Raw genomic sequence first — 23538 nt, forward strand, 5'->3', positions numbered from 1 at the left:
GCATATGGCTTTTCAGAAAATGGCAACACAATAACATAAAAAAAATGCTTTTATTGTATTAAACTAAAAATAAAAAAGACATATTTGGTATTGCTGCGTCCGCATTAACCTATTCTATAAAAATATCACATGACCTACCCCACATCTGAGCAAAATACTTTGCATGGTCCACTGCACATTCATTTCTGCAAAATATCTGTTGCATCAAAATGCTCACTCCACCCCTTAATACTTTGAAGGGTGTAGCTTCCAAAATGGTGTCACTTCTCAGGGGTTCCATTTATTACTTCACTCCAGAGCCTCTACAGCTGTCAGAACAAAATGCGTAAGTGACCACATCGAGCCTCAAACTCCTGAGCCCGCTAACACATTTAGGCAAAAGATTACAGCCACATGTAGGGTGTTTCTAAAACCAGAAAACACAGCATAATAATAAGGGGGCTAATTTTTCACACTGGAAAACGATAGGCACAAAATATTGGTCACAGCAATGACATATCTGTGGAAAAACTGCAATCTTCACTTTGCACCATCTGCACTGGCGCACTAAATACCTTGAGAAGGGTGTCGTTTCTCGGGGGATCCATTTATTGCTTCACCCCAAAGCCTCTACAGTTGCCAGCACAAGTGGTTTAAATTCCCACACTGGGCCTCAAAAGGTGCTTCAGCCCTCTCATACATTCAAGCTCATGCACACAACCGTACGTATTTTGCGGGTTGCAACCGCATTTTTTGTGGACCCATTGACTTTAATAGGTCCATGGTCTGCATTTTGCTGCCGAGTACAGAACATGTTCTATCTCCTTACGGAATTTGCTGCAGAGTACAGAACATGTTCTATCTCCTTACGGAACCAACATTTGGATGCGGAAATCAAATGGACCATCCATATGTCCGTTTTGTATAAACAAAATCTGCATAAGTTATCTTGTCGTGAATTTGCATTGCAAATGGTAAAATCTGCAGTGAAAATCTGCACAATTGACACGCTGTGGATTTCAAAATCCGTACAGTAGGTCAATTTCCGCTCAGAAAATATCCGCACTATATAGGTGAGATTTTGAAAATCTCATCTACTTAACTGGTACTGAGTTACACTGCAGATTTTCAGCACGAAAATCCATGTGCACCCAGACCATGTGCATGTAGCTTGGCTGGAGTAGTTTTTCGCCAACATTTATGCCCGTTTCCAGTCATAAATGTTATTAAATTTGCCGGCCATGACACGCTCCTGTCCAACTGTCAAGCACGGCATAAAACTGGCCATGAGAATAAATATTGTCACATGGCTGGTCAAAAAAAGGACTTGCGACTTTTTTTATGACTAAAATAGTCACAAGTCCCTTGATAAATGACCCCTAATGGGTTTTTACAGGTGAAGCATGTTATAGGGAACCTGTCCCCTCTACTATGCTACTCTAAATGTTCATTGTGTTACCCTAAACATATAATAGACACTTTTAATTTCATTTGCAGACAAATTCAATAAGTATTATGCCTTTTTGTACTTCCTGACTTTTATGCAAATTAACATAAAAGAGTCATATCTTACTTGTGTGACCAGAGAAGAGTCATATTTTCAAGCTCTGACTCATCTCAGGTTAATTTGCATATGTATCAAATCGGTTTTTTGACACAATAAAAGCACACAGAGCTATGGGGACTGGATATTGCGGATGTGCTAGCGGCCATCTAGCAACCCATGTCCTCAGCTCTATACACAATATCCCGGTGACAGGTTCCTACCAGGGACTGCCGGGCCCCTGCAGTGATCGGGTGCCCACCGCTCCGGTGCCCGCCCGATCAGCATGACATACTATTATGTCAAATTGCGGGAACGCAGTGGTTTCCATGACGTAATAGTACGTCATGTGTCAGAAGGGGTTAACAAGAATAATACCAAACACCAATGACCTAAAAATGGATCTACTGTAGATATATTTCATTCTAAATTTAGCACCGTGTTTTGTCCAAATGCTGTAAACCAGGGGTGCACAACCTTTTTTGGTCCGAGGGCCGCATTGTCACATCGCTCTATTTCAAGGGACCGCAAATAAATAAAAAATGTTGATCGACGTCCATTTGCATCGGCCTATTACACAGGCCAATGTAAAGTGACTGATCAGTCATTCAGGCTTCATTCAGTTGTATTGATTATCGGTAGCAAATCCCTGTGTCACACTTCGTGTGGGAGGGAAACACCACACCGAGCATAGGAGGAAAAGGGGGAACAGGGAATCAGGCCTGAGAACTAGGAAAGGAAGATGAACACCTCCTAGTGAAAATCGTAACCAAAATCCAGACGGACTACAGGTATGAACAGACCCCAAAGTTAGGTGAGTTCATACGCAGGAATACCTGGAGTGTTATCTAGCCCTATAGGACCCTGGTACTAATGGCAGGGACAAGACTACATGTTCTTCCAAAAGGAAGGATGAACAGGAGTCGCCTACAGGCCTAATACAAACAATAGGGAAATGCAACACACAGAACCCAAACAAAATACAAAAGGGAAGGGAAAGACTTAACTTCAAAGGAGCAATGGGAACTCAGCCAAGATCGAACCACAATCTATCCAAAGGTCCAAACAGAAGCTATAAACCGCACAGCATTGTGAGAAAAGCAACAATAAATAGGGAAGGTTAAATGACCCTAATAGCCACACATGAGGAAAGAAGGTGTGGCAAGCACCAGAAACAACACAGATGTCATTTGATCCAAATGGAAAACATGTCAGATCAAACCACGTGTTGCCAGTCTCACCGATCTCCTGCCACCTGTCGCGGGAACGTCCGTGACACCCTGATTACACAGAGAGATGTGCAGCACGATTATACCAGCCAGTTATCATGAATGAGTGTTCCTATGAAGACTTGTTCCCAGTAAATGACCTGAATAATTTTTTCTCTTTTTCCTTTTTATTTTATTTCCTTTTCTATTTTATTAATATTTTATTGTATTTTTTTTATCACTGGTTTATTACTTATTTTTTAAATATATTTTTGCCACATAATATGTCCCCTAAGAGGTCATAAAAAGATTGTTGGGGGACAGTGAACAACACTTATATTTTGCAATTTTTTTCTTTTCTTTTTATAATTTTCTATTTTTTTGCTACATCATATTTTATTTCTTTTTTCCTTTCATTTGTGTTTCATTATGGGTTTTTTTAAATAGTTTTTTAACTTATTTTTTCCACATAAATTAAACAAACTGAAAGACCTTTGGGAGACAAAAGGAGATTTTTTTTTGCACTATTTCCACTGTAACTGGGGCATCCAAAGGAGTCCCAGTTACAGGGGAACTCAGCCTGCTGTGGGGGGGGGGGGCTGAGCAGGGTCTCCTGACCCTGCAGCTCTGCGCTCCTCTGTCCCCAATCTGATGGTTGTAAGGGAAAATAATAGCATTCCTAATACAGAATGCATAGTACAATAGCGCTGGAGGGGTTAAAAAAAATAATATATAATTTAACTCACCTTAATCCACTTGATTGCGCAGCCGGCATCTCTTCTGTGCTGTGTGCAGGAACAGGACCTGTGGTGACGTCACTCAGGTCATCACATGGTCCATCACCATGGTAAAAGATCATGTGATGACCGGAGTGACGTCACAATAGCCTGAGTGATAGAGATCAGTCACTTTACAAATTCCTAAATCTATGTCAACACGTATTATTTTTAGTAGTTGCTTGCTGTCTAGTTCTTGTGTGAGATGGGGGAAACAGCTCTCTTTGTTGAACACTGTGTGGATTAAATTAAATGTAAGGACTCTTTCACACGGGCGTTGTGTGTGAGGGCCGGATAGGATGTGGGTGCATCGCGGGAAAATTGTGCAATTTTGCCTGCGAGTGGGGTGAGTATTGTATGCGGGTGCGTTGCGTTATTCAGTTTTTTCCGCGCGAGTGCAATGCATTTTGCACGCGTGTGAGAAAAAACGGAATGTGGTACCCAGACCCAAACCCGGACTTCTTCACAGAAGTTCGGGTTTGGGTTAGGTATTCTGTAGATTTTAATATTTTCCCTTATAACATGGTTATAAGGGAAAATAATAGCATTCTTAATACAGAATGCTAAGTAACAGGGATGGAGGGGTTAAAAAAATAAATAAATCATTAAACTCACCTCATCCACTTTTTCGCGCAGCCCGGCTTGTCTTCTTTCTTCTTCTTTGAGGACCTGGGAGAAAAGGACCTTTGGTGATGGACCATGTGATGAACGCAGTGACGTCACCAAAGGTCCTTTTCTCCCTGGTCATCAAAGAAGAAGGAAGACGAGCCGAGCTGCGCGAACAAGTGGATGAGGTGAGTTTAATTATTCTTTTAACCCCTCCATCCCTAATTTACTTAGCATTCTGTATTAAGAATGCTGATATTTTACCTTATAACCATGTTATAAGGGAAAATAATAATGATCGGGTCCCCATCCCAATCGTCTCCTAGCAACCATGTGTGAAAATCGCACCGCATCCGCACTTGCTTGCAATTTTCACGCAGCCCCATTCACTTCTATGGGGCCTGCGTTGCGTGAAAAACGTAGAATATAGAGCATGCAACGATTTTCACGCAATGCACAAGTAATGCGTGAAAATCACCGCTCATGTGCACAGCCCCATAGAAATGATCTATGGATCTGGATTCAGTGCATTCACCTCACGCATTGCACCCGCGCGGAAAACTCACCCGTGTGAAAGGGGCCTAAGCAGGGGCGTAGATATAGGGGGTGCAGAGGTAGCAGTCGCTACCGGGCCCAGGAACCTAAGGGGGCCCAAAAACCCTTGTGCCACATAAGACACTGGCATTATACAAAGTGCATGCTGGTCTATTTACACCTCTGGCTAGAGGGAAGGGGTCAAGAATTTGGCATGAGGGGGTGCCCTTTCAATGTTCGCCTCTGGCAGCAGTAAGGCAATGTGCTACCTTGCCAACAAGCACTAAGGGAATGGGGGCCCAAGCTGAACTCTTGCACCAGGCCCGTGAGCCTTTAGCTACATCCCTGGGCCTAAGGATTCTCGTTGGCTTGCCTCTTTGCCTAGCTGTCATCTCAACCACCCAATGCGTCTATATAATAAGCTGGGTAGTTTGTTACATAATCTATCCAATTCATTATATGGACACATAGGCTGGCTGAGATGCTTGTATGTAGTGTAGTATAGTGAGTATACTATGCCATGGGCACTGCTCAGGGACCTACCCGGGTATTCACCTACTCCCCTGTGGGCTAACCTGACACTGTATAATGTGCCTCCAGCCTCATACAGAGGCACACAAGTTTTTTTTACAGATTTATACAAGGCATTCTCCATTAATGCATTGCTCAGTATTACTGGAATCCACAATAGAAGCGCTTGTTATAATCAGAAACTATGTCCTATTTTTTTTTTTTTTGCAGGGCGAGGGAACGGAGCAATGGATGCCGCCAGCACACGGAGTGTTCATCTTTTGCAGACCCATTGAAGTGAACGGGTCCACATCCAATCCACAAAAAACACGGATCTGATAGGGACCCAAACAATGGTTGTGTGAATGAGGCCTTCGCTACATGTATCGTATCTGGACGGAAAACTCACTCATGTGAAAAAGCCCTAAATTTCCGTAAAGTGCAGGAAAAAAAATGCTCTGCATGAATTACAGCATGGATATCCAATTGAAAACTATGGGAGGAAGATTGAGAGCAGATTCTACTCAAATGTTGCTGGAGAAAACTCTTCCAATTCTGCATTGAGAATCCATCGTGTGAACATGGCCTTACAGTCATAAATATTTGTTGCAGTAGTAAGTTGGGGGCAGGCACTTCAGACATAACCCGTATGATCTACTCTGTGCGACATGATCATTTTGGAGGCTCGTTATGGCGCAATCTGCTGCTCTGCGTTTAGTAATATCTTCATCCTTTTATATGACGGACTCAGGGGATGTGGGATTACTGAACATGTCCGGTTCATGCAGCCACTTCTCCATGCAGAATATAGCCGAGGACACGGTGCAGGAGAGGGAGGAGAATAGCGCACACTGCTGTCTCGCCTCTGTGTGCATTGTGCACGCCTGCCCCATGTGTCAGTACCAGCACTGGTGCGGCTTCTGCAGCGTCCACCGCCGGTGCCCATCCGCCGCGCTGCAGCTGTCACTCCCTGTATGCAGCCCGCGCGCTGACTGGCCCTTCCACACGGGTGATCCCCACCCACCAATAGGATGGTAGCGCCAATCTCCGCCCCTTGTCCTATTGGCTGGAGCAGACGTCGGGGCGGAGCTATCGGAAGCATAGTGTTTGTACGAGTTCAGTAGTGGCGCAGACTTGCACGATGCCTGTGGACCTGTCTCAGTGGAGCGGGGCTCTGGCCCTGGACGAGGTAGAGGAAAAGCCCGCGCTCCCGCTCAGTGTGAGCTACGGTCCTTTGGCGATAGAGGAGCTGGGCCAAGTGGTGACCCCTACCCAGGTAGTGATTGTGTAGGCCTGGCATGAGCGCCACTCCCACTCTGAGGGCACGCTGCTGGGGGAGCGGGTCACGCCTGCCATTACTGGCTGCACGGCTGTGTGCGCTTTATAGTAGCATTGCTCTCGTGTGCCCGCAGGTCCTGTAATGCCCGTGTACACAGCACTGCAATGGAGAGGATTCCGGGACCAGTGGACCCGTGTAGGGTGCATCCTGTCCCCAGCGGCAGGGGATGCACCTGTTCAGGGAAGGACACCAGGTGGACCTTGTAGTGTTCACCGCCATCTTTAATGCAGACACCGCTACGTTGAGCCTTGGGCACATTATTAGATGAGATGTAAGGTCAGACTGCAGACAAGTGTGAATGAGCCCTAGAAAGTCATACAGCAAGAAACTTTCATCAGGCTGTGTTCACACCCGTCTTCTAGGTCTACGTAATCCATGACAGATTGTGACCCCTTTCCCCAGTAGACTCCTGTTTCATACAATGGCGCAGCCTGCCACGCTAAACTGCCGAACAAAACTATTGTGAACAGAGCCTGATCTAATGCGCGCTAAACCTGCTTTACGACGGCTGTGATGCCCGGACCTGCAGCAGGGAGATGACGTTTTACATACATCCAAAGGTCCCGGACCACTGGCATGACAGCTGCTGTTCCTCGCGCCTCTCCCCTAGTTAGGGGACCCACCTAGTTATGTGCACAAACAATTTAAAGGATTTTTCCAGTTGCAAAAAGTTAATCTTTAACCAATGAGTAGGGGATAACTGCTGGATTGGTGAGAGTCCGATTGCTCTTACCCCCCCTCCCCCAATGATCACAAGGGTCCCGCATCCCCTGCTCGAATGTGGCAGCAGCCAAGCATGCACACGAGCACTCGATTCTAACTCCATGGGACTGAGGAGATGGCCAAACGCTGTACAAGGCTATTTCATGCAGTGACCTAGAAATCAGAGCAGTGGGAATGCAGGGTCCCAGCAGTCACCCCACCAGTCTAATGGAGTGCCCTTTTAATTTTTAAATACATTTTATCACCCACAACGTATTCAGTCGCAGTCTGTCACATTACTTCTGGGGTTACGCTAATAGTTCGTGCAAACTAAACGGGGTTGTCCAGATTTTTTTTTATGTTCTCTTTCCCCTCAGTGGGACCTGTTAAGAGAGACACCTGCGTGTTACCTGCTGCTGTGTTGCGCTTCACCATTTACTTGCAGGGACGACTGGCGATATCTTTATTTAAACACTATGTAACCAATTTTTACATTGGCCACTGGGTCTAATAGGTCATGATTTCCTGCTCTCTAGAGACAACTTTTCAGTATCTATTATTACACCTCTTTATAGATGACACAGGATCCACCATTCACAATAGGTGATATCGCAGCTTATCTACTCCCTCCTGACCATTGTGTTTATGGCCCATGTAGCTGCTCTTAAAAGACATAGTGGTCTGAGCAAAAAATGCAGGATTATATATTTTTTTTTTTGATAAATAATCGCCTAACATTATTAAAATAAATAAATAAAATGTTTGACATAAAAACAATTCTGATGACACGTTCCCTTTTAAGACCACTTTCACACTCGGATTTTGGGCGGATCCGTCATGGATCTGCAAAAACGGATCTGTTACAATAATACAACCGCCTGCATCCGTCACAAACTGATCCGTTTGTATTTTTAACATAGCCAAGACGGATCCGTCATGAACTCCAGTGAAAGTCCATGTGGGACGGATCCGTTTTCTATTGTGTCGGAGAAAACAGATCCGTCCCCATTGACTTGCATTGTGTGCCAGGACGGATCCGTTTGGCTCAGTTTCGTCAAGCGGACAGCAAAATGCTGCAGACAGTGTTTTGGTGTCTGCGTCCAGAGCGGAATGGAGACTGAACTGATGCATTCTGAGCGTATCCTTTTCCATTCAGAATGCATTAGGGCAAAACTGATCCGTTCTGGACCTCTTGTGAGAACCCTGAACGGATCTCGGAAACGGAAAGCCAAAATTTGAATGTGAAAGTAACCTTAGTGAAATCACAGGATTAATGGGACTGTCCCTGGAGTTCTTCTCTTCATGACTGGCATAAGGTCTGAGCTTTTTAGCAACATTTCCTCCGATGCCATTGGTTATAAAATCAAGGAACCGTATGGACGCCACCAAATAATGAGATTTTAAAGAATCAACGCAAGGTGCTCTAAATTCTCCTGCTCTCCCAACATAAGAACAAGATGTGAGTTCAAATGAGGCACAATGAAATGTATTATGTAAAAAAAGAATTTTGATAAAAAAGACACAACCACCATACACCAAACATTTTAAAAATAATCACAACTATAACCCCCAAAAAATCACAACATCTCAATGTTTCGCTGCTGAGGGCAGAAAATAAATAAGTTCCTAGACATTGTGTCGCATGTTCTGTATCAGTTGACTGACGTATCAGGAGTTTTATGCGTTTCAGCTGTGTTCACTTTAAGCATGACCTATATTCAGACCTATATTTGTTTTAGCCTTTTAACCAAATCATCAGAAGTAAAGATGAAATTAAAGGGTTTTTCCAGTACTTAGATATTGATGACGTATCCTCAGGATAGGTCATCGCTATCAGATTGGTTTGGGTCTAACACTCGGCAACCCCACCCTGATCAGTTTTTTTGGGCAGTTGAATATGAAACTATACAGTAGACGGGAGGCTTCACTTGGGATGGGAGCTGAGCAGCAGTACCCTGGCATGACTTACAGAATGGACGGAACCTTGTCCTTCTGGCTCTGTCAACTATATGGTTTCTGACGCAGGTGGCTGCCTGAATCAGCTGGTTGGGTGACAGACGCCGACCAGTCTGTGATATTGACGGGCTATCCTCAATATCGGAAGGGTGCCCAGTATAGGCACCCTTAGACTTTTCCAGATGGGCCAAAACCTCCTTTACTTAGATTAGAGTCATTATATATGCTAGGCTCAAAATGCAGCATATCCACAAAATAAGTAGATAAGTATCTCATTAGTGGGCGTCCCACTGTTGGAACCCTCGCCAATCCCAAGAACGAGAATCCAGTGTCGCTGTGTGAGTGGAGCGTCATGGTGTGCATGTGCCTTGTCTCTCTCTGCTGAAGAAGTCAGAGTATAGCGCTCTATTTCTAGTAATGAGAGTGAATGGAGTGGCAGGGTGCCTATCCTAAAGCAATCTGCATGGGGACGTCTGAGATGGTGGTGGCCATCCTGAAAGGAATCTGACAGAGGACCAGAAATGGAGGAAAGGAGAACGCCAGGTATGTTGACTGAAGGGCTGTTTTCAGGAGTTGAAAGGTGTGGTTATAAGAAACGACACTGCAGTTTTCCATTATTTGTTATATTTTTAGGAGCGTAGTGTTGTATTTGAACATGATTTTATATTCTGATGAGTTGAGAAACTCTAGAACGCAGACATTGTCAAAATATCGCGGTATCAAGGTCTCGGGGGTCCTTTTAACCTTTTGTCATTTACCTGTGTGCAGAAGTAAAATCTCCACTGTCTATTCACTGCGTTTAAAATTAATAATGTATTGTTTTTTAATTTGTAAAATAGGTCCAGAACCGTCCAACCACCATTTCATGGGAGGGAATGGATAGTAATAAGCTGTATACTCTAGCAGTTACAGACCCTGACGCTCCAAGCCGGAAAACTCCAAAATTCAGGTTAGATCCATAATATTACAGGGATTATAGTCGCCCCTGTATATTCCCCATTTACACACGTGGTACACCATGTCTGCAACTTCATACAATGTTTGTGAACAGAGTCTATAAACCCCTCTTACCTACTGTACTGTGGATACCATCTGCTTGGCTTAAAGGCGAGATGCAGACATTCAGATCCTCAGCATCTATTCTGCTGCACAAATTTCCTCCAGATTTGCTTCTGCTCTTACCCGTTGCAATGCAGTCAGCAGTGGATTTTAGGCCATCTCTGCAGTGGAAGTTGCAGTTTGGTTTGGTTGCACAAATGGTTTCCTCAGTGAAATCCGCTGGGGGGGGGCGCAAGGTACTGTAAAAAACCTGCAATGTGCAAAGCGTGATATCGTAAGTGCGCCATCAGTGAAACTGCAGTGACTGCTCCAGAGAAGCTGCTGTATAAGAAACCCCCATAGAAGTCCACCCTGTGTAGATTTGGAGTGTGAGCACAGAATTCTGTTATTTGGTTCAGATTTAGCGCATTCTTTTGGGATGTGTTCGCCCATTCATGATTTTTTTTTTAATTTATTTATTCTTATTGATAAAAAAAATATATTGACAATTTGCGAATTGTAAACAGTCAATTCCAAGATATAAACACGTTAACATAGTGGTAATCATCATCTGTATATTAAGAATAGAGAGAGTCAGTCAGTCAATGCAACCCCAAAACTCCCCCACCCTCCCCACTCAAGACGGACTAACAGACAGTGTATATCTTGTAGACAATTATAGCAAAATGGCATTAGTACAAATCAATCATATATGGTTTAAGTACCGAGAGAAGTCATTGAGGCTTCTCCGGGGTATCAATTGCACCCCCCTCCCAGGACACCCACAAAACGAATATCCCTGCACTCACTGTATAACACTTACCTCTAGTAAGAGCAAGCCAAGGACTACATACTCCAGATCTATCGATCCACAAGCCCCAAATGGCCTTGAATTTCGAAATGCAATTTTGCTTAAGATATATCCCCCTTTCCAACTGTATTAAACCATTCAGCCTAGCAATAAAGTCAGTTATGCTAGGAGGAAGCTGCTGGATCCATTTTGCTGCCAGTGTTTTACGTGCCTGATATAACATTCTATTCCGGTAATATTAGGGGTTTGTAAATGATCAGAATTAAGGCTACTTTCTCACCTGCGTTTAGGTGCAGATATGTCTGGTATCTGCACAGACGGATCTGCACCTATAATGCAAATGCTTAGATCCGTACAGAACGGATCCGTTTGCATTACCATGAACAAAACAAAACAAAAAATAAAAAATTTTTTTGTTCATGATGGTGCAAACGGATCCGTTTTGATTTTACATTGAAACTGTGTCAACTTCAAACGGATCCGTCCCCATTGACTTACATTGTAAGTCTGGACGGATCCGTTTGCCTCCGCACGGCCAGGCGGACACCTGAACGCTGCAAGCAGCATTCAGGTGTACGCCTGCTGAGCGGAGCCCAAACGCTACCAGACTGATGCATTCTGAGCGGATCCGCATCCACTCAGAATGCATAAGGGCTGGACGTTCGGGGCCGCTTGTGAGAGCCTTCAAACGGAACTCGCAAGCGGAGCCCCGAACGCAAGTGTGAAAGTAGCCTAAAAATGCCAAGTAGGCACAATTTGGGGTTAGGAGAGAAGATTGTACCGAATACTGTATTAAGTAGGTCTATAATGTCTCCCCAATATCTATTCAAGGCACTGCAGTTCCATAACGTGGATTAAATCAGCCCCTTCCTCCCGACACTTCCGACAGGAGGAATCTCCCCTATAGCCAATATTACATAGAGATAGTGGGGTCCTATAGACCCTGTGAATCATTAATAACTGCGACAATCTTGCTGCTTCGCTGAGGGACAAGTTTGGGGTCATAGCTAGTGTCTCTTCCCATTGGGTATCCTCTATAGCTCCCAGATCTATTTCCCACTGTAATTTTACCTGAAGTGGGATTTTTTTGTAACGACTGATAGACAGTTGAGATGGCACCCTTCACTAACCCCGTCCCAATGACCTTACTGAGCAGCTGATTAGAAGTAAATTGCAGGGAAGATGTTCTGGATTGTGAATCCAGAGCATGTCTAAGCTGCACCCATTCGGGATTTAATGAGTGCTGATGCTGTTCCCAAGGCCTCATCCGATCCCTTACTTTCCACATGCAGTGGAATATAGAACATGAGCTATAATTCTGCACAGAAGATCCACATTGAATGACATTCACAACAGAAGCCTTAGATGCCACAGGTCCTCTTGTAAAATACACATCTGATTGAATCCGAGACTTGTGAACCCCTAGGACTCGTGTAAACAATGTTATCTCGACGCATTCGCTTGTACTGAACAGTGGTCACGCTGGTTTCTGACCTTTAAAAAGAACCTATCAACTTTAGGCTGACCTTACTAAAGGCAACATAAAGTAGTGACAAACGCTTATTTCATCATAATTATTGTAGCTCCGGCCTAGAAAATAGTTAAAACTGCCTGAGAAGGGTCATGGTGATTCTCCGTGCCCACCTGCTGATGCTTGGCAGCTCTCTCCTAGGAAGAAAACTAAGAAGTGTCTATCGTTAGCAGGTGGGCAGGGAAAGCAGGAACTCGTGAATAGCGGAGCTGTGACTAGCAGGCCTGGGCTGCAATGACAATGATGCTGGCTCTCAGCAGCTACAGCGCTGCCCATAATCATTTATACCCCTGGCAAATTTTGACAGTTACTTTTATTCAACCAGCAAGTAATTTTTTGACGGGAAATGATATGTGTCTCCCAAAAGATAAGACGATGTACAAGAGGCATTATTGTGGGGAAAAAACAACACATTTCTCAGCTTTAATTTACATTTGAGCAAAAAGTGTCCAGTCCAAAATTATTCATACCCTTCTCAATAATCAATAGAAAAGCCTTTATTGGCTATTACAGCAATCAAACGCTTCCTATAATTGCAGACTAGCTTTTTGTCTCCACAGGTATTTTTGCCCATTCATCTTTAGCAATGAGCTCCAAATCTTTCAGGTTGGAGGGTCTTCTTGCCATCACCCTGATCTTTAGCTCCTCCACAGATTCTCAATTGCATTCAAGTCTGGACTCTGGCTGGGCCACTCCAAAACGTTAATGTTGTCTGCTAACCATTTCTTCACCACTTTTGCTGTGTGTTTTGGGTCATTGTCATGCTGAAATGTCCACTGGTGCCCAAGGCAAAGTTTCTCTGCAGACTGCCTGATGTTTTCGTTGAGAATCCTGATGTATTGCTCTTCTTCTTTTTTTTTTTTTTTTTTTTTTTTTTTTTTTATGGTGCCGTTTACTGTGATTAGGTTCCCTGGTCCATTGGCTGAAAAACACCCCCAAAGCCTTAGGTTACCACCCCTATGTTTGACAGTAGGGATAGTGTTCTTTGGGTTGAAGGCTTCTCCTTTTTTACGCCAAATGAAGGAAACATCATTGTGACCAAACAATTCAATTTTTGTTTCATCTGACCATAACTAAGAAGACCATAAGTCTTCTTCTTTGTCCAGATGAGCTTTTGTGTGCCTTATCTGGAGAAGTGGCGTCCTCCTTGGTCTGCATTGTGCAGTGTCCGTTGGATTGTCTGCCTTGAGACATTGCCACCAGCAGAGCTTTTGGCTTCCGACCATGTCCTCTGAGATTTTCCACAGTGCAGAACATCTTGTATTTTCTGCTCAAATGTAAATAAAAGCTAAGAAATGTTTCCCCCCCCCCCCCCCCCCCACAGTAATGCCTCTTGTACATCGTCTTATTATCTTTTGGGAGACACCCATGTCATTTTCCATCAAAAAATGACTTGCTGGTTGAATAAAAGTAACTAAGTCAAAATTTGCTTGGGGTATGAATAATTATGGGCAGCACTGTACATACTTCCAGCTCATGAGTGACACACCGCTGAAAACAGTGTCTGACACTACTTTATGCTGCCCTCAGTGAGGAAAGGTTCCCTTTAAAGAAATTTATAATAGGAGACTTTAAGGCTGTGTTCACACCTGAGCGTATTCGATAAGCGCTTCTTACAGGTGTTTCTTTTGGGGCGTTTTTGCATTTTGTGATTAACCACAGAGGCAACACTAAAAGACAAAACATGCAATGCGACAACTCACTGCAATATAAAGTACAAAATTGCATAATAATTACAAGTGCTACACTATAAGTGAGAGATACTTGTCAAATTGTTTTGTACAAAATAATTTGAGCCCGTCTGCCGCACGTCAAGGCGATCTCTGTTTAGACTGGTTCCTAGCACTGAATTCTACCTGTTAAGTGCCATGACGGCTACCATACACTTCAGGGAGTGTAGATTCCACATGCATGCTGGGTCTGCTTTAATAACTGTCATTTTGGGTGCCAAAATGGCCTCCACTGTATCCAATGAGTGCAGGTACCAACATGCATGCCGAACCACTCCACAACACTCCCGGCACCAAATGGCCACCAAAGACTGCAGTGAGAGTCCACAAAGTATCTCACTCCTGGTGCCATATGGCTTCAGTGAGTGAGGGGGAGCAGGCCAGACTATATACTCACATTAATTAAAATCAGCCTATAGGGCAGACAAGGTGGTCAGGAGTGCATGACTGAGGAGGCAGCCACACCTCCCAGTACATCCCAAAGCGCAGGGGCACATTGCTATGGCAGGAAACAACACTAAAAGACAAAACCATGCACTCCTGACCACCTTGTCTGCCCTATAGGCTGATTTTAATTAGTGTGTATAGTATATAGTCAGGCCTGCTCCCCCTCACTCACTGAAGCCATTTAGCACCAGGAGTGAGTTTGTAGACTCTCACTGCAGTCTTTGGTGCCGGGAGTGTTGTGGAGTGGTTCGGCATGCATGTTGGTACCTGCACTCATTGGATACAGTGGAGGCCATTTTGGCACCAAAAATGACAGTTATAGCAGACCTAGCATGCATGTGGAACCTACACTCCCCTGAAGTGTATGGTAGCCGTCATGGCACTTAACAGGTAGAATTTAGTGTTAGGAACCCGTCTAACAGAGATCGCCTTGACGTGCGGCAGACGGGATCAAATTATTTTGTACAAACTATTTGCCAAGTATCTCTCACTTATAGTGTAGCACTTGTAATTATTATGCAATTTTGTACTTTATATTGCAGTGAGTTGTCGCATTGCATGGTTTGTCTTTTAGTGTTGTTCCCTGCCATAGCAATGTGCTCCTGCGGTTTGGGATGTGCTGACTGACCCCCTTTTTTTCTTCACAGAGGCATCCAATGTAAAACTGCCACAATATGCCCCAAAGAAGCTCCTGTACTTCTTGGGGCGTAGGGCGTTTTACAGCGCGTTCGTACGCGCTGTAAAACGCTCAGGTGTGAACCAAGCCTTAATGTAAGCTATATAATTATTAAAGTGGCAGAAGTTCTTGACCCAACTATATTTTTGGAAAAAGCAAATTACATGGAGCGTTTTTGCAGCAAAATCTGGATGAGACTTACCCCCATCTAACATCCCTTCCCCACTGCACAGGTGAATATATTTTCAATAGGGGAAAGGTGAATTATGCCTCTGGTGACAACTTGTCTCCCAAAGGATTAGACATGTAGAAATTCGCCTAGAGTACACCAAGATGATCATCTCCAAGCAATGTATGGACAACAGTGGTCTCACTATGTAGCATTCCCAGTAAAGCCCCTTCTCCACTGCATGGAACCCGCTTGATTGTACCTTGTTGCGGTGAGTCCAGATGGTACCATGCAGAGGAAAAGTAACTTTACTGTCACATATTACTGATACTTTTCTGCCTCTGAAAGTAGGCCATTATTAAATTGTGTTAATTCTAAGGGAATAGCAAGTCTGTAAAACACATTGGGAGTAAATTTGCCTTTTTTTTAAAAATTTTTTATTTTTTAAGGGGTTTTCCAAAATAATCCAAACAGGGTAAGGGGCAGAAATGCCAAATAATAATGAATAGTAGTAAAAAATATAAATGATAAAATATAATAGAAACCTAATACATCCTCTGCTGTTTTAGCTCTAATTTGTGAAACATTGATACTTGAATTGGGTTTAAAAGGTTAGTTTTGTTTAAAAATCAGAAACCATTGTGACACATCTGTGTTTTCCATAGCATTGTATAAGTGTGGTTGTAAATGTTTTGTAAGGCTTTGCTCACTTTATTTTGTTTCAACATTTACCCCAAACAGAAGTTGAGTATTCAGACTCCCACAGTTTAAAAATAAAAAAACTTGTACATTGTAATTTTACTGTATCCATATGTATAGGAAAGTTGAAAGGACTATACTTTCCTGTACAGTGAAAAATAAAAATGTGGACAGTATTTTAGTATGTGCTGGGTGCATGGGACCCTGGGGGAGATTTATCAACTGGTGAGTTGCCCATAGCAACCAATCAGATTCCACCTTTTATTTTCCAAAAGAGCTCTGATAAATGAGAGGTGGTATCTGGTTGCTAAATCTCCCCCAGTACGTTCAGCGTATGCATAGCAGCTTTGAACAGGGCCTTACTGTAACTGCAAAATGCTAAGAGAAGATAGTGATGGATTGTATTATTTTCTTGTGTTTTAGGGAATGGCATCACTTCCTTGTTATAAATATGAAGGGAAATGACATCAGCAGTGGTTGTGTCCTGTCCGATTACATTGGTGCAGGTCCACCCAAAGGAACTGGTGAGTGTAACCATACTGTCCTGAGGTGGTGTCCTGTAGGTAATTTGGAGATTTGGTCCAGCTTGGCATAATAAATCACTACTCCAACCAAAACGTGTAGACTGCATTCTGGCCAGTGCAGAGCCTGAGGAGACGGCGCATGACCAAGGCAATCCCATTGTCATGCAGTTCTGGACTGTTCCTTTTGAGGAAGGTGGGTCACACAAACCAGACCTGTTTGGTTATCAGGCCTCATTCAGCGAAATCGCCTTTGTTGTCAATAGCAACCAATCGGAGCTCGGCTTTCATTTTACCACAGCAGTGTAAGAAATAAATGAAGCCCATCTTCTCCTTCCCTGTCAGTCATGGTGCTCTTTGAGGAGGGTGTCATGTGCGAGTGTATCCAACATGCAGTTTTTGATTCCACAAAGAATTGTGATGGTGGGGACCGTTGTACTGTATGCGCACAGGGCTGTGGTGCTGGTCAAGCGCCAGACCTTCTCGTTCCATCAACAGCCATGGTTTGGTGTAAAATATAGAGTCCTACCGAGTCAGATGAGCAAGAGTTACAGGAGAGGGATAGACAAACGCATGTGACATTGTAATTGGTTATAGGAGATGATAGTCCATTGAAGCAGTTCCATCTAGCGGGTGTGTGCTAATTTATAGAATAATTGGTACAGGTGCACAGAAAAATCCCACAAGCTGCATCACTAACATTCATGATCCAAAAATTGGGCTTTGGTAAGCAGCTATAGGTGGGCCGGATCAGTTTCTATGGCAGCCTGGGGCCTTGTGAAGACTCCATGCCTGCCATAGCAAACTGCCCATTAAGCCATGCCTGTTTTAGGGCTTAAAGGTGTTCTCCGGGCTCTTCTATATTGATGACCTATCCTCCGATGCCCACCACCCCTACCGATCAGCTGTACGAGGAGATGGTGCGCACGTGCCGGTTCCCTTTTTGCTCACCGCTGCTGTCTATGGCAAAGCGGCGGTGAGCAGGAAGAGAGACAGGAGACGGCAGGTGTGTTGGAATGTCCCCAAAGCTCTAGACACTACCTCTCCCAGCAGATTAACATGGCCACACATTTCGAGCGGACTTGATAATACCGGGCATTTCCTACAACGTGCAGGAAAAATGTTATCTTTAGGGTACTTTCACACTTGCGGCAGAGGATTCCGGCAGGCAGTTCCGTCCCCAGAACTGCCTGCCGGATCCGTCAAAACGTATGCAAACTGATGGCATTTGTCAGACGGATCAGGATCCTGATCAGTCTGAAAAATGCATTGAAATGCCGAATCAGTCTCTCCGGTGTCATCCGGAAAAACACATCTGGCATTTATTTTTTTCACTACTTTTGCAGTCTGAGCTTGCGCAGACCGCAAAAACTGATCCGGCATTAATGCATTTCAATGTGAAAAAATTTAAGTGTTCCGGAATTTTGGACGAAGATAAAACCGCAGCATGCTGCGGTATTATCGCCATCCTGAAAAGGCAAAAAAGACTGAACTGAAGACATCCTGAATGGATTTCTCGTCATTCAGAATGCATTAGGATAAAACTGATCAGTTATTTTCCGGTATTGAGCCCCTAGGACGGAACTCAATGTCTGAAAAGAATGCTAGTGTGAAAGTACCCCTTTTCTGCTGGTCAGTATGGTTAAAGAGATACCAATATTATAATTTTAAATATTTTTTGTTGTTGCAACTTTTACACAATAAAAGCAGTCTCCCCACGACAGCACCACAGAGAGAGAGTATCCGCCCCAAGGGACAGGAAACGAGGGCTCATGCACACGACCGTATGCCATATGTCCCCACGCAGCATACATCGTGCACACTGGAGCGCACAGCATGATAGGTTACTATAGGTACGCATCAGGCCTCCTGCGGGACCTTTGTCCCAGACTCATATGATATTATGAGTGTGGGACAATAGCCCCGCGGGTGGCCCGATGCGCACAGCATCATGGTAACCTATGATGTATGCCGCTCTGGGACATATGACCCGCTCACGGACCTTATGTCTCGGAGGGCATACGGTCATGTGCATGAGCCCTAAAAAGCTGGAGCGCCTCTCCCACCTCAGTGGTTTCCTGTCCCTGGAGTGGGAAACGTGCATTTATTTTTATTTATTTTTTCAGGTCACTACCATTAGTCTGGAAGTTCCAAACATGTTCTGGAGGGCTAGTTGGTAACATACCTGTTGGGGTCTATCGCCCAGAAGATAGGCTGGCAGGACCCTAGGAGCCGGTGGTTGTCTGGGGCTTCCACGTGGCTCTTGCGGCAGGTGCGTGTGCTCCTCCCAGGGGAGTGAGGCCACGCGATTCCGGAGTTGAAGGGGACGCAGCCCCAGGAGGGGGTGTTGTGTTCCACCACATGCGACCCGGATTCATGAAGAGAACACGTCTTCAAGGTGTGGTTTCCTATCCTCTGGACAGAGGAGCCTGGAGCATGCAGCCTCCAGGGCTGTGAAACAAGGAACACCTTATGATGGATTGAACGTAGGTTATACAGTGAATATTTGTGGTTGGTATGAGCCTGCTGGGCTGCCTCATGGCTGTGCATCTAGGCCTGCTGGGCTGCCTCATGGCTGTGCATCTAGGCCTGCTGGGCTGCCTCATGGCTGTGCATCTAGGCCTGCTGGGCTGCCTCATGGCTGTGCATCTAGGCCTGCTGGGCTGCCTCATGGCTGTGCATCTAGGCCTGCTGGGCTGCCTCATGGCTGTGCATCTAGGCCTGCCTGGCTGCCTCATGGCTGTGCATCTAGGCCTGCGGGCTGCCTCATGGCTGTGCATCTAGGCCTGCCGGGCTGCCTCATGGCTGTGCATCTAGGCCTGCCGGGCTGCCTCATGGCTGTGCATCTAGGCCTGCCGGGCTGCCTCATGGCTGTGCATCTAGGCCTGCCGGGCTGCCTCATGGCTGTGCATCTAGGCCTGCCGGGCTGCCTCATGGCTGTGCATCTAGGCCTGCCGGGCTGCCTCATGGCTGTGCATCTAGGCCTGCCGGGCTGCCTCATGGCTGTGCATCTAGGCCTGCCGGGCTGCCTCATGGCTGTGCATCTAGGCCTGCCGGGCTGCCTCATGGCTGTGCATCTAGGCCTGCCGGGCTGCCTCATGGCTGTGCATCTAGGCCTGCCGGGCTGCCTCATGGCTGTGCATCTAGGCCTGCCGGGCTGCCTCATGGCTGTGCATCTAGGCCTGCCGGGCTGCCTCATGGCTGTGCATCTAGGCCTGCCGGGCTGCCTCATGGCTGTGCATCTAGGCCTGCTGGGCTGCACGCCTGCCTTTTTATTATATGCCTGGGTGGCCTCATGTGCCTATAAAGCTGATTGCTTCTGTGTTTATGCTTGCTGGGATGACTGCTCCAGCAGCCTCGCATTGTAGCTGTCTGTTTCTGCTGCTGGGCTTATCCAGTGCAGTTGTTTGATTTGGCTGGCGGCTTATGCGGCCGTGTCTACGGGGATGGTGTCTTCTGTTACCATGTCTTGATGGCTGACTGCTCATGCAGCAGGGTCTGGGTGACTGTATTTAGCTCTGAGTGGATGTCTGTGACCAGCTGTGCCTGAATTGCTGCCATGTCTTGGTGGCGGTCTACCTTGGTGGCTATGCAGGCAGGGTGTGAACTAGTTCTGTGGTGGGCTGTCTGGTTGTCAATTTGTAATTTAATGGTCCACAAAGCCCTATAATGCTCTTGGAGGGGAGTGAGAAGATGGGCTGGACCATATTACTTGGATGACCTACAGGATGTATGGTGTACCAGCAAAGCCTTAGAAGCCTCCTGGCTGGGAATGAGGATATGGGCTGGACCATAATGTTTTGATGGTCTACAGGACATATGGCGTACCAACAAAGCCCTATATGGCTCCTGGTTGGGAGTAAGAAGATGGGCTGGAACATTTAGTCTGGATGGCATACAGAATGTATGACTCACCAGCAAAACTCTACAAATACTTGCTGCTGATCTAGAACTTCCCAGGGAGGCCCTGGAGGGTCGGTTGTTATCTGTGGAGTAGTTATGGCGGTGGGGACCCTAGGGGATCTGAAGGGTTCAGGGGGCTCTTTTGGACCTCTTGCGGCGGATCCTTGAGCGCCTCCAGGGGATGGATGCCATGGTAGAGTTCCATCATGGATGCCAGATTGTGAGGAAATCTGGAGATTTTGCCATCTAAAGTTCTTCTGGTAATGTAACAAAGGGCCTCGAGTGGATCTTGGATCAAAGAATCTGTCTCGCAATATATTCTGCACCAAAGGAATTGGTGTTAAGCAATCCTTCTTCAGTTTTGATCATTTTTTGTCAAGATAAGTACTTCTCTAAGATGAGTTGTTAAGGGCTCTTTCACACTTGCGTTGTCCGGATCCGGCGTGTCCATTTGCCGGAATTACACGCCGCATCCGGAAAAACACAAGTGAACTGAAATACAACATTTCTCTTTCGCCTATGACTGCACCCCTGGAGAGACCGCCTCCTCCTCCGGACAGGAACCAGAACCGCCTTTTAAAAGAGGGATCCTCCCCTCTATCTCCAGTTCTGTTTCCTGTTCTAAGAGGCAGGAGAAAATCTGAACCGCCTTATGCAGTTCTAGAGCTGCGGGGCCCCCGGCAATTGATGCGGTGACGCCCCAGATGAAGCAGGTAGCGAAACCCGTGTCGGGCAGGAATACCACTTTGTGCGGTGTCAAAAGAACAAATTTTGTAAGTACAATAAAATGCCAAGAATCCTTTTACTTGTGTGTCTGCACTATGCTTTTTTTCCCATTCGAATGGATAACTGTTTCTGTTGCTGGTTGGTTAAGAGATCGAGGGAGCTGGAGGAAACGGCCTCTGAAAAAGGGATTGTGTGTGAACTGTGACCTCTACCTAAAGCACCTTCAGCGTGGACCCAAACTCAATTTTTATGTGCTATTATTATAGGGAGAACGGATCTACTCCCTGATTCTCGGACTGCAGCTTTTGATTAATTTTAGGAACCGCACACAAAACGTTCTCCAGGGGTGCTGTCATAGTCTCAAAGAAAAATGATTACTGGAACGTGTAATCCAATTTTTTATTTTATTTTTTAAATATCTGTTTCTTCTTCACTTGACCTCCCAAAGTGATCAAAAAGTGAGCCCTTGCAAATCTCCATAGACATAACTATAAAACAGTTATGGAGGTCAGAATATTTCCCCCCGTATTAAAAAGCAAGAAAAACTATATGTATGTGGTATCACTGTAATTGTACTGACCTGGAGCACAAGTCAGTTTTTCTGCATAGTTAACTGGTGGAATTGCTGCCATTAGAAAGTGCAACTTGTCCCGCAAAAACAAGCCCTCATACAGCTATGTGAACGGAAAGACCACCTCTCTCACTACATTTTGCAGCCCTCAGCTTTCTGGTTCCCTATAAAGCAGTGTCTTTGCCACATGGCTCCAGACTCAAAAATAACAAAGAATCTGGCCATCATTTGCTCCGAAGATTTAAAATAAGGAGTTTAATGATTTAAAATGGTTGCCAAGGTAACTGAAAACTGTCCCCAACAGGAGCTTAGGTAGTTTTCTTAAACGTCCAGAAAAACCAAGTACTTCAATAGTATAAGTGATGTACGTTGTCTCGGTCTGTTTTCCAGGTCTTCATCGTTACGTCTGGTTGGTCTATGAACAGAAAGAACAGCTGAAATGTGATGAGCGGGTTCTGACAAACTGCTCTGGAGATCATCGAGGGTTGTTCAAGGTCCTTTCATTCCGCAAGAAATATGGCCTGGGAAGTCCAGTTGCAGGAAATTGCTTCCAGGCAGAGTGGGATGATTATGTCCCCAAGCTGTATGAACAGCTGGCATCCTAAAATGTATAATTTGCCCCTTCACTGCCCTCTAGAAATCAATGTGCTTAACTTTAGATGGTTTGCAGTGGTATGGCGAGTAGTGTTTTTTTTTTTTTAACCTGTCTGCTGCTCAAGAATAGAGATGAGCGAATTTCATAACTCCCCTGCATAACAGAAATGGGGTGTATCTGTTTTGCAGCCCATAGACTTTTATTATGACAAAATTAATAACGGAATGCCTCTAAAGGCATTCCGTTATGCATTCCGTCATAGAATTGTGGTATGGTCTGTGGAATCCATAAGGCAAATCACCTTTTGCCAACAAACGAAGTGTGAACGAATTTCGCTCATCTCTACTCAAGAACCCTGCACATAAATCAGTACCCTCAGTATTAAAAGTAGAATAATAAATACAATATTCTGTTACCTAATTTCTGCACCATAGATCAGCATATGTTTCAGTGCATAATTTATCCCGTGTATATTTTGCATGAAATTAAAGTAGAACATGGGTTCATGAATTCACTGTGTCTTATTTGCTGCATAAGCTTCAATTCTGTAGCTGTTATTTTAAAGTTCAATTCTTGGGTTAATATGGCTCTATAGCATCCCTTGCTTGCGCTAGATGGGTGAAGTGAAGAAAGGGATCATATTGTACAAGTAGAGCCACTGTCCAATTCTTCAGATTGTGCCAGTATACTGAAAAGGTTTGGTGGATTCAATTAACAAACAAAAAAATCTCAGTATTTTGTAAAATAATGCTTCCTAGTACTTCTCCACACACAAAATGACCGCTCAGCCATTCATGGGCTAAGATGGGTCATTGCTGAGGCTAGTGAATGGCTGACTTGTCATTTCCGGTGTCAGGAGGGGCTAATTCCTAGGTGAATATTGGAATATGAACCTTCCCTAGAATAGACCTGTAAGACTGATGGCTATGCAGAGTATTAAGTTGTATAAGCTTTGTTACATGGAGTTT

At 44.9% G+C, this 23538-nt stretch overlaps 1 protein-coding gene across 2 annotated transcripts; it reads left to right on the forward strand.

Annotated features, from left to right (window-relative positions):
• The first annotated feature begins 6228 nt into the window (after window positions 1-6228).
• Window positions 6229-23080, forward strand: LOC122924578 (phosphatidylethanolamine-binding protein 1-like). 2 transcript variants are annotated; one of them, XM_044275821.1, is made up of 4 exons: window positions 6229-6432; window positions 9993-10102; window positions 16678-16778; window positions 22366-23080. In XM_044275821.1, the coding sequence occupies exons 1-4, from the start codon at window positions 6298-6300 to the stop codon at window positions 22578-22580; spliced, it is 561 nt and encodes a 186-aa protein (XP_044131756.1). In that variant the 5' UTR covers window positions 6229-6297; the 3' UTR covers window positions 22581-23080. The 2 variants fall into 2 exon arrangements, with proteins under 2 accessions (XP_044131756.1, XP_044131757.1); XM_044275822.1 differs by having other exon boundaries at window positions 6231-6345.
• The last annotated feature ends 458 nt before the right edge of the window (window positions 23081-23538 follow it).

Source organism: Bufo gargarizans, chromosome 1 (assembly GCF_014858855.1).
Source record: "Bufo gargarizans isolate SCDJY-AF-19 chromosome 1, ASM1485885v1, whole genome shotgun sequence".
In the NCBI taxonomy this organism is placed as follows: domain Eukaryota; kingdom Metazoa; phylum Chordata; class Amphibia; order Anura; family Bufonidae; genus Bufo; species Bufo gargarizans.